Here is a 12692-nt window from a genome sequence, read left to right as displayed (position 1 = left end):
AGAAGAAAACACATGAACAAGAGAACACATAAAAAAGGCAATTTGCTTAATTTCTCTGAGTTCTTAGTCTTCACCTACCAAATTGGGATTTAAATGATTTTCTGGGTTGGGGCGCCTGGGTAGCTCAGTCAGTTAAGGATCAGACTTCGGCTCAGGTGGTGATTTCACGGTTGTTCGAGCCCTGTGTGGGGCTCTGTGCTGACAGCTCAGAGCCTGGAGCCTGTTTCAGATTCTGTACCTTCCTCTCTCTCTCTGCCCCTCCCCCACTCACCTTCTGTCTCTGTTCCTCAAAAATTAAATAAATAAATGGGTTTCCCCCCCGGTTTACTAAAAAATAATAATAATAATGATAATTTTCTGGGTTGTGGAGACATCATGTATATAAGAACACTAATATGCTGTACAACAGTGTAAAATTATAAATACTACACAGATTATAAATTTTAATTTATAAAGTAAAAACATAATACATTAGATTGGAGAATTAAAAAATCAAAAAAGAACTGTAAAGGAAAAAGCAAAAATTAAAAACACCTACAAAGTACTAAACACACATTAGCAAAGACTGAGAGGCAAGGGTTAAGAGAAACTTTATATTTCTAGCTTTCTGGGGAAAAAAAACCCTTTTTTTAAGTTTGAAGTATAAGTTACATATAACAAACGATACCATTTTAACCATGCAGTTAGAAGCATTTTGACAAATATGCACACCCATGTAATCACTGCTACATTCTCGATATAAAAGTTCTCCCTCATCCCCAAACACTCCTTCCTGTCTTTTGGCATTCAATCAATCTCCACATCCCAAGGGACCACTAATCTGCTCTCTGTGGCTACAGACTAGTTTGGCTTTAGATTTTATATAAATAAAATTATACAATATGTACTCTTTTTATGTCTGGCTTCTACTGTGCATAATGTTTGAGATTCATTCATGTTGTGGAGTCTAACAGTAGTCCATTCCTTTTTATTGCTAGGTAATATTCTATCATGTAGATATACCATAGTTTGTTCGTCTTTTGATGGACAGTTGTTTCCAGTTTGAGGCAATTACAATTAAGACTCCAATGCACACATGTGTGTTCTTTGTACAGACATAAACTTTCATTCTCTTAGGTAATTATTTCTGGGTTCTATGGAATGTGTATGCATATCCTCTCTTTTAATATTGTTCGCTTAACATTGCCCATTTTTTGCTTTTGGGAGTTTTCAGGAGTATACAACATACAAACCTTGGAGATTACCTATTTACAGATCTATCTTTTCTTGGCCTGAGAGTCCCTCATGGGCAACCCAAATTCTGTCTCAAAATGATGTTCATAAATGGTTGTTTCTTACCACTGAATGGGTCCACCTCGGCCTTCTCAAAGGTGTGTCAGAATTATGGAATTTTTCCAGGGGCACTTGTGTTCCCTACCTTCCCCTCACCAGCCTTCCGTGGCTCCTGGGTTCCTGATTCCAACCCCTTACCCCCTGCTTGTCACTGCTGTTGTCAGTCACGGCTAATGAGAGTGAGTTTACCCAACTGTGTTGGGCCATCATGTAAGGTAGAGAAACACTGTCACAGGCAATAATGCCACCGCCAAAGGAACATGTAAGGAAATGAACGTGGCAGCAACAGGTAAGAGCACCTGTAGGGAGAGATGGCGGCAAAGACCTACGGTATCAGAAAATACAGATACCCTGTGCCTCAGTTTCTTCTCTGACAAATGGAGATAAAATACTTGTCATAACTTTTAGAATTAACTGACGATCTATTTGGAGTTGTTAGATAATCATGTTATGTAAAAGACTATTTCTTACAGAGCAGATATATTAATCAGTGCCTTTTGAGAAATTCTGAGGTTTTAAAAACACTTTAACCTAAAGTCATTATTTTTTTCTTTTAAAGACACTGAATTGTCTCAAAACCAGAAAGCCAGTCTGAAGATGGACAACTCTTTGTTCCCAAATGTACATTTTCTCCATGATCCTCAAAATACTATTCCATTTTCAACAGAGACTTTCAAATAATATATCCCTGATCAGTAATCTCCTAAATAATATGGGACATTGACTTTATTCCAGCAGTCTTAGATTATAGTAATATCACTTGCAGAGTAATTCACCCTTTATGTGGGGGGAAAAATATTCAAACAGATTTGAGTATAAAAGATGCATTTTAATGAGGCTTATCAGGCAGTCTTTGTCACCAGATCTGATGACTATTGTCAAGTGGAATGATTAGGGCAGCAAGCACCAGTTCTTAATTTCATAATACAGTCTTGAAATGATCCAGGGCTTTGGAAACGTATTTGGGGGTTACATTTTAATTTTTATTACCCTATTAGGATTATTTAACTAAGGCTAAATCTGTCCTGACCATCTATCGTTCTGTATAACTTGCGACACTAAACACAGAGTTCAGTAATAGCAGCACTTAACAACTCCGCCGAGATGCTACTCCATTGCACTGGGAGTTGGCTAACATTCAGCTACGGAAGAGGCTTGAATCACATGTGAAATGTGAGGTCAAAACAAGAATTCTAAGAGTGAGGGACCTTTATTTCCAGTTTGTCACTGCTTACAGTTTGCCTCAAGTTCGTGCCCAGATCATTTACTCTTTAATATTAATATTCAAATTTACTCTTAGAAACATACGTTCAGGCTTCTAAGATTTAATATCTTGCCATAAATCATGTTTTTCTGTTTTTCAAATGAAATGTTTCTCAAAAAGTTCCCCAGGAACATAATTTGGAAGTGAACCAGCACCATTAAACACCAGTAATACATTATAGTTTTCCTTTTCTTACCTGATGAAGTTTAATGGACATGCGGATCCCCGGGACTACTACTTTCCTTAGTAATTCCATGTCAGCAAAGATCCATTCATCTCGAATTGAAGAAATACGGAAATCTCCCTTAAATAGGGCATGCAGTCCATAGAGGAATGACTCTAAATTACTGTTAGGATTGGAGATAAAAGTTCACACATTTTGACAAAGATCTACCATCACACTGATTCTTACATGTGGTTGTACATCAGAATCATCTGGGAGTGTTTTGCAAATACAGATTCCAAAGACTGTACTAATGCCAGAACCCCTCAATCAGAATCACAAGGGATATAGGGCCCGTTTGAGCTGGGATCCTTGTTTAGTAACCACTATAACAGTGAGTCCATGAAAATCAACAACGAAGAGTATATAAGCTACAAAAACTTAAGGAGGGCCTATTGGAAAACATAGTAATCACAAAAGAATCTAAACCAGGTAATATTTCTTAATTCTAATTCATTAAGATGCGTATGTCAAGAAATTCAGTTTATATTTATACTCCCTAAATCTAATGTACTATATTAGCCATATTAAAAGCATAAATGCTTTGGACAAAAACTACATGGATATATGGAAAAATAAAAAGAGGTAAATCATTAGAAAAATAGATATAAAACAGGGGGAGACCAATAAATTTTATGGGGTGATTATTAAAAATGTCTTAACTCCATTAAATTCTTGTTACCAGTAGTTACCCACACGTGTGAATTTTAAAAGCCAGCTATTAACCACTTGAGAGAACTCAACTATGTTCAAAGGTCTATAAAAAACCAGTATCAGAAGAGACTTTTGCAATAAATTAGCATAGAATAAGCATTCTAAAAAGCTATTTCAGATTTTTCAGATTTATGTTATATAACTCTCCCTACTCTTTTCCTGAAAACAGAAATGCCTTCCTTGCCTGGACATATGGTGGGATGCAGTCCCCAAAGCTCTCCGTCCCAGAACACAAAGTCCATAACAAAGAGTCACCAGGGATGAATCTTTGTCTACATCCAGTGGCTTTAAGAAACAAAGAACATTAGTTATCAGAAAGGTATAAAGGTATTTTAACAAATCAGAAGATATTTAACAAATCAGAATGAAGAACTCAACTAGCATACAATTTCCATGTCTTCAAATAGTTCTAATGAGAAGAAGCTTAGCAAATCAGTATAAAATGAAGTATCAATATGTATGAGGAGGCTCTTTGAAACCTTTAAGTAAAATCTAATACTTTATAATAGCAGAACAAACTTAAAAAACTGGCTGTTTTATAAAGTATAAGGATCTTAGCAAAACATCTCAAAGTATTTACTGGTATACACCATTACTGATAACGTCCTCTCCTGAAAATACAATATTCTATCTATTAATTAGTTATTTCTGGACATAAGCTGGCTATTAGTGACAGCTGTATTACCCTCCCAGTGACTATAACTATAGTAAAGAAAATCAAATTGCTATCTGGAGAATACTGCTTCCCCTCAACCTCTGAGTTTTGTTTTATTTTTTTTAACAACTGCAGATTCTCTTACTCAGATGATCAGGAAGAGGAAGATCTGGAAAAACTGACCTCATAATAACAAACAGGGATAGTCTTTCTATCTCTGAAAAAATAGGCTCAAACAGTTATAAATGAAATAACCTCTACCTTTGCTCTTCGGGAAGAGCAATACTCTATCCAGTTGAGGTAAATCACACAGAAACTCTCCCTGGATATGCCAGCTAGTCGATGGTCATAGTCTTCATCAATGTTTGGATTAAATGTTGGGTCTACATCAACATAATTTCGATCTGCACACAAACGCAGTCCCTCCTGCATTGTCTCATTAGCTAGCCACTCCTCTAGCTTAGAAGAAGTTGTAACATAATAAATGATACCCTAATGGGGAAAAGATTTAAAAAAAAAAAATCCAGGTTAAATTATAATTTGGATTAACTCCAATTTCTCACTAAATAAATGCCAACAGTTTATACTGATTGTATAACTTAATATTTTATTCTAGCTCAATACTGTAAGAATACATTTTAGGAATGCTGTAAAAAATGTACCTCAGGTCTTTCTGGATGAACAGTTAATTTAATACTTTAAAAATCACAACCATAAATTCAGCAAGGCAAATTCAAAATAATTCTATTGATTTTAGAACTTTTGAGTTTAGGGTATTTTAAGAGAGGCAGAAAAACTTTACTGTGATGGATTTGAGAAATTGCTCATAGAAAGTTATTAAATCAGCTTGTGATACTAGGTCAAGTTATAGAATTATAATAATAAAGCGACAGAAATATATCTATTTAGAATCAGAATTGGAAAATCCCATATACGCATGCAGACGCACAGCATGTAAAAACTATAAAATCTATCTCCCTGAGGTTGGGTTTAACCAAACATTAAATATAAGATTTAACATTCATCCCAATCAGCACAAATAAGGTGATACATAGAGGAAGTAAAACAGATATGGAAAATCCAGACATGGGTCACCGAAATTTAGCATACATTTCCCTCTTGAAAATATTGGCTTTGTCTGCAGGCCGCCAAATTATAGCTGTGCTGTAATCTTGTAAAATCTTCAGCAAAAACAGAATACCGGTGTAGTAAAGAACTAGCCTTGCCCAAAGAGAAGTTTGGTATCTGCCCTTGGGTCCTGGGAAATAACTTCTACTCCCTTGGAATGCCTTGGCTGATTAAGACTCTTTGTTCACTTGGGGCTTAGAGCCATGACCTCTGGAGGAGCTGGAAACTAAGGCTGGCCGTGTGGGTGGTCAGCCACATTTAAGTGACTGCACTCCAATAAAAACTCTATATACCGTGGCTGAAGCAAGCTTCCTTAGTTGACAATACTCTGTGAATACCGTCACACATTTGCTGCCGGGAGAAATGGGCATTGTGTGCACAACTACACCGGGAGAAGACGACTGGAAGCTCATGCGTTGGTGTTTCTGGACCCTGCCCTATATGCCTATTTGCATGGCTGATTTTAATCTGTATCCTTCCACCGTTATAAATCCTAATCAAGAGTATAATGGCCTTGCTGAGTTCTGTGAGTCCTTCTGGCAAATTACTGAATCTGAGAGTGGCCCCTGCAGTGGTGTCACAAGTGAAGGTGGTCTTGGGGAACTCCCAAATCTTGCAATACTTTTATTCAGTTTATTGAAAGCAGTGCAAAGCAGTGGTCAACAGCAAGGGCTCAGGAGTCAGACAAGCCTATGTTTTAAATCCATAACTCCATTTGCTAGTTAGAGGACTTGGGACAGGTAACATCTGATTTTTGTTTACTTGTAAAACAGAGATGTGATACTCCCTTAGGAAACTGGGTAAGATACATATATTTGTATATATGCATATTCCTTAGCCCGGTGCCTAAAACACACGAACTACAAATAATAGCTATTATTATTAATAAACAAATGGAGTAAGTTCAACTAAAAAAAGAAACAGCAAGACCTTCATAGGTATACTTTACTGACTTACTGGATACTAGAGAATTTAAATCACTACTTAGAAGCAAAGCACAGGTACAAAAAATATACATAAGTCTTTCCCAAGAAAAACTTCCAACTATCAGAAGATCTAATGAGGCACATTCCCTTACCTTGACATAGTAAGTGGTGAGTACTTTCCGAAGATCAAAGACTTGAAGCATAGAAGCAGCACTATTGTCAGTGATGCTATACCCCTCCAGAATATACTTAGTGACTATCACTTCCCAAGCTAGCCAGCGCTGGCTAAATGCAGCATTAAATGAAAGCACATGAGGAATATGACCAGGTTCACAACAGCAAAATCCTTCATCTTCTTCAACGCCTTCAGTAATGGCCTCTACTTCCCGTTGTTGACAGTAAGTACCTTAAAGAGAATGAGAGAGAGAGAGAGAGAGAGAGAGAGACAGAGAGAGAGAGAGAGACAGAGACACGAGTGAATACAAAGGAGAAAAAAAAATATGAAGTAGAAAAATAAATGCTTCAAAGACACAAGAAATTTAGAAAAAAGACACCTTTTATAGTAATTGAAAGTATGTGACTGATTTGCCCTGGAATGTTCATTAACAAACTGCAGGAAGCTCTGGAAAGTAGACATATTATATATTCATTTCCTGAAGAATCACAACATGCATTAGTGCACTGAAGGTTCTGAAAATTTGCGCAGTAACCTTCTTAATTTTGATTCACTGATCCCAAACTTTTCAAATTTGGGTTTACAATAGCATTTATGTCAAATGAAGGCCAATGAGTAAAGGGACATGTCATGAAGGTTTGAGTTAATTCAATAAGGGAAGGACTGAATTAGAAGTAAATCGTCACAGGGCACACAATATAGCCAGACATGCAGAACTCAAAAGAATCTGAGCACTGTTTATCAGTATCATGTCCATACTGCAAGTAGGAATATTATGTACATCCTGCTTATTTGGATATATAAACTGTAAAGGTTCATGATAATTTAATCTTAAATACATAATTTTTCTGCTGCCAATTCCAACAATAATTGGTTAAAATTATATTATTGGCATTTGAAGCTTATCTGCTGATAAAATTTAATTAGTTATGAGATCTGATTATTTAGCACTAGCAAACAATTCTTTGAAGTTACATTCTTTTATACAAGATACCAAACAGGCATTTCCTGCATTAGTGTTACTGAAGGGAAAATACAAAATTGGAATACACAATTACACCCACAGCAATCTAGTGCCAGTAAGATATCACCTGTCACACTGATGTTAATTTTTATCTTATCTTGTTCTGTGGTCTTGCTTCCACTTAATTAGTCAATTCCTTATATAATAATTATAAGGGGATTACACATAATTTTATAAAGGCACATATTTAGGCTAAATAACTTACATGAGACTTTACAATAATTTTTTTCTTTAAAGAGAACATATACACCATCCAGGTTTGAAAAACACTGCTCTGAGAGAAACAGATGCCATGAAAACCAACCCGGGTGGTGGTGGTGGTTTTTGTTGGCGTTGGTGGTGGTGTGAACGATAAGGCTGAAGAGGTAGGCTGGGACAGGGCTCAAGAGCCATGTTGTTTATCACTCTAGAACTCTGAACAGCTCTGCTGTTTCATTTCTTACTCAAGTACATTGCTGAGTACTTCCGGAACAATGTCACACCATGGTAAAAAGAAAAACCCTGGCTTGAACCTGACATTAACAGGAACGTCTGCTGCAGCTGACCACCACACACGCTCATGACTACAGATCTATATTCACAGACTTTTTTTTTTCCCTTTTCAGAATAAGGATGTGTGTGATTTTAGGAAGTACTTTTCAGACCAATAAAGGAAATGAAATTCAATCAAAAGTCTCCTAGCATCTTCTGGAACATCGTATTTTATTGTCTTCTCCTATAACCTATTAAAAGATGAATTCTATTAATTTGCTAATACTTAATTTAAAAAATGAAAATGACTCAACTAGGAAAAGGAACCTGAAAAAAGGAACTCCTGGTTTCTGCTGATTCTGGGTTCTGAAAAATTTTGCATCTATGGCCACATGTGGGTTAAACTAGTTACTTTTTTAGTCAGTTTAGTTGTATTTTGTTATCAGTATTACACTGGCTTTGTAACAAGGCTGGAGAAATTCTCCTTTTTCCATGTGCCAGAATAGGCTAGAGAGGGCAAAGAATAATTCAGTTTCTAGAAGAAACATCCTGAGACCGGCATTTTAAAAGTGTGGCATGAAGCTGGGTCTGTTCCTTAGATTTTATGTTATTACTTCATTTTATTCATTTTGTCATCTTTCTGGAAGGTCTGACTAGACCAAAGGTTTTTAAGTGAAGGAGAGACACAATGAAAGACAGCTCTACTCTGTGCAGATCACTTTGTGAGCAGTATATAGAAAAGACACATGGCAAGAGGGAACTTGGAGATGCTGACATTTATTGAGGAGACAGAATGAGACCCTTGTTCAGAGCAGCAGAATAAAGTGAACTGAGTAACTGCATTAATGGGGGGTGTTTTTACTCTACCATACAAATCCCAAGAACAGTTCCTACCCCAACATACCCTGGTAATACATTTGGCTTAGAAAATCAAGTCATTAAAAAACATAGGAATTAATACTAGCAACTGAAAAAAAGAACACTGAGACCTGGAAAGGGATTCCAGAATACGTTATAAGGAACCCATTACCAATTATTTCCTGGATTAGCTATGTCTTTCAGTCACTTCATAGTGAATATTACTGATGAAATTAAATAAAACTGGCAATTATGAAAAACAGACATGTCGAAAGTAATTTAAGTAAAAACCGAGAGGAATCCCATTAGCATAATACATTTTTGACCTATAAAGTTTGACCCGGAAAACTGTGCTTGGCAGAAGTAACATTTACAAATAAAAAGTTAACACTGTAGAAGTTATAATAATAAAATTTTGGTAGACAAAAAAATGATTGATAAATCTTTGACAAAAAATTTACATGGAAAAGAATATTAAGAATATCAGTAAAATAAAAATGGAAATGAAATAAATATAAAGGGATTTAACCAAGATGTATAGCAAACTGATCAAGAAATCTGTTTAGTTAAATGTCACTTAATATTTAGAATCCACTATGAGACACAGTAAAATCAAGGAATTAAATTGGCTTAATGGACTATACCCAGAAGATACATCAAAATGCTCAGCAGATCCAAATATCTTTTTGGCAAAATACTGACACTCTTGATTAGTATTTTGAGAGGCAGTAGGTAGTTGGGACAGGGGATAACACTGTGAAGGAAAGAAAATAACCAAAGATCACAAGATATAGGCAAGAACATAAACAGACCTCATGAGAATTCTGGAATAAAAAGAAAGGAGAAACAGCTATATACTTACTTAATCATTCTACAAAATTAATTATGTATTATATGCGAACTGCTGAAGTACTGGATACACAGTAATGAATACAGCAGACAAGATTCCTGCTCTTGAGGAGCTTACAACCTACTGCAAAGGTTTGTAAAATACAGCCCAGGGCCAAATCCAAACTAAGAATGGTTTTTGTTTTTCAAGCATTGTTTCAAAAAAAAAAATCAAATAAAAATATGCAACAGAAAATGTGCATGCTTCCAAAAGCCCAAACTATTTACTATCCGGCTTTTTACAGAAAAGTTCGCCACCTCTGGGCTAAAGGAGAAATACACCTCAAACAAACACAAATAAATATGAAATTATAATTATGCTGAGTGCTAAGGAGGTATAAATGGCAACATGAGATAATCATGTGGGCTAGGTGTTTAGAGAAGGCTTCTCTGAGAAAGCGATATTTAGGTTAATGCTTAAAGATAATTAAGGAATTAGCCAGGTGGAAGACTGGTGGGAGGAGGGGGGATGGCTGGTACGTTTTGGGCAAAAGGAAAGGCAGTAGAAAGTCCTTAGTAAAGAACAGCACAGTTAAGACCCTGAAGGCAAGGCCAGTGTGACTAGAGTGAGTGAGGACGGTGGGATAAAGTGGGGTTGGAGAAACTGGCAAAGCCAGATAACAAACAGTGTGGTAGGGCATGCTAAGGATATGAACTCTATTTTAAATGCAATGGAAAGCCGCTGAAAATTTTAGGTCTGAAAGGGATATGATCAAATTTGCCTGTAAAGAAAAAATCAGTGGGGCACCTAGGTGACTCGGTCAGTTGAGTGTCCGACTCCTGATACCGGCCCAGGTCATGATCTCACAGTTCATGATATCGAGCCCTGTGTCTGCCAGCGTGAAGCCTGCTTGGGATTCTCTCTCTCCCTCTCTCTCTCTTCCCTCCCCCAAATAAATAAGCATTTTTAAAAAATCACTATGGCTGAGTAAAGAATTATAGGTATCTCTTGCTATCCAAATCCAGCACAAATTCAGATGGTAAGACATACTATGTTCCCACATAAGTTTGAGTTTTGTTTGGCAAATAGTGAGAGTCTGAATGGTAAAAAAATCTGTCCGAAATTTTATTTGAATCTACTTGGTACCAGAGAGTGAAAGTTGGAAGAGTGAGAATTTGGATCAATTTCTGATTTGGAGAGTTTCTGACCACTATGGTGAAATTAGCAGATCCTAAGAAGGACCCCCTTCTGACTCACACATACAGAAATGCTAGATAAAATATCCTCCCCACACACATTTGTTTAAAAAAACAAAAAAGTTAAAAAAGAAAGGTGAATTCTTTTTAAAAAGTTAAGGTCATGGCAGTAGTAGGTGTCGTGGTGAGGGGGTGCTGACTTTTGGATGAGTTTAGTTGGGTTAGTTCTGAACATTAGATAAGACTCTAGAGAGATGGAATTAAGGTCTTGGGCTCTGTTGGAGAGGCAGAAACAAATCATAAAACAAGAATAGGACATTTTGAAAGAGAGAGATTGGATGCCAAACAACATAAATGAATAACAAACATCAACATTTAGTGCCTTAATTTGAGTGTCACACAAGTACAATCTTACTTTCAGTGAATGGAATAATTTTAGAAAAGCACTTGCTCCATTAGCAAAGATATTACCTAACAAAGGTCCAAACCTTCTGATTCAATACCAGGGTAGAAATAAAGCTATAGAGTATAAACCTGATTTGATCCTCTATCTAGTCAAATGCTTTCTTATTTCCCATTTCAACTCAAAAGCATGCAAGGCACTTCTTAGCGTAGATCAAAACACAGCTTGGATGTTCTCTCTAAAAACTCTCAAGTTCAAATGTTCCCTAGATTGAAAAGCTACACATTAATACGACTTTCCTCAATTCCTATAAAACAAGTTTTTATTCATGTTTACAAAATATTCAACTTATAGCAGTCGATAACATCAAGTTGGTATGTTTCTGAACACATGATTTTCTGTGTAGAAACAGCTTCATGTGTCGTTATACAAAATTGTTGAGGGCTGGTAGGGGAATAGGGAGTAACTGCTTAATGGGTGTGAGGTTTTATTTGTGGTGATGACAATGCTTTGAACAAGACAGAGGCGATGGTTGTGTAGATGGATGAAACGGGGAGACTCCAGGTCCTGAGGCCTCAACCCAACATGTCCCAAAGATGTGGCTGAAGGCTCTTGGTCTTGTCACCACAAAGAATTCGAGGACAGGCACAACACAGCAGATGAGCAACACAAGAAAGTTCATTAAAGCAGAAGTACACTCATGAGATTTGAGTGGGCAAACGCAAGAGAGAGAGACAGAGAGAGAACGAGCAAGAGACTGCACCTGCAGGGGGTTGGGTTTCTATCACTTAATGACAGGTGTTAACTTGGGGGAGGAATATTCATTACTTGAGGTGGGGTTTTCTTGAAAGCAAGGTTTCACACTTTTTTTTCATATTTGGTCGGGGGTCACTGGCCTGTTTTGTCAGTCATCTTGGGCCTATCTGGTTTGTTCGGGCTTCTTGTGGCTTTGTTTTGAGATCCTGCCAGGACAGGCCTCTGACTTTCCAGACAGCCAGCCCTGGCTTCTTCTTTACTGACCTCCAGGCATCCTGCTTGAACCTAACCAACTGCCTACTCTAATAGTTGTACAACACTGTGAATGCACTAAATGCCATTGACTTGTTCCCTTTAAAACTGTTTTGATGTTATGGGAGCTTCACTTCAAAACAAACATTTGTTGAGGACAAAGGCATGGTGTCTACCTGAAAGTACCTGGTTGGCTACTCTATGCCTCACACAATACAGCATTCTAGATGCTGCTAGCCATCTAACAAATATATGCAACTTCTCACAAAGAAAATGACAAGACAGCAAGCAGAAAGCAACAGAAACTCAACATCACCAGGAACATAGTCAGTTATACACAAATGATGCTACCTTTACATATTTTGGCATACCACAAAAATGATTCTTCTCTGGGGCACCCAGGTGGCTCAGTTGGTTAAGCATCTAACTCTCGATTTTGGCTTAGGGCATGATCTCACGGTTCATGAGTTCGTGTCCTGCATTGGG

The 12692-nt window shown here is 37.0% G+C and overlaps 1 protein-coding gene across 10 annotated transcripts in view; it reads right to left on the bottom strand.

The window, feature by feature from the left end:
* PCNX1 (pecanex 1) overlaps positions 1-12692 on the bottom strand; it is a 170524-nt gene that overhangs the window by 14241 nt on the left and 143591 nt on the right. For all 10 annotated transcript variants that reach the window (XM_045060136.1, XM_045060137.1, XM_023255797.2 and 7 more), the window contains 4 exons: positions 6395-6648; positions 4450-4680; positions 3718-3818; positions 2793-2943 (listed from right to left, as the gene is read on the bottom strand). In XM_045060136.1, coding sequence (XP_044916071.1) covers positions 2793-2943; positions 3718-3818; positions 4450-4680; positions 6395-6648 — 737 coding nt within the window. The remainder of the gene's footprint in view (positions 1-2792; positions 2944-3717; positions 3819-4449; positions 4681-6394; positions 6649-12692) is intronic.

This window comes from Felis catus, chromosome B3 (genome assembly GCF_018350175.1).
Source record: "Felis catus isolate Fca126 chromosome B3, F.catus_Fca126_mat1.0, whole genome shotgun sequence".
NCBI lineage: Eukaryota > Metazoa > Chordata > Mammalia > Carnivora > Felidae > Felis > Felis catus.
This window is presented reverse-complemented; position numbering and strand designations above follow the sequence as displayed.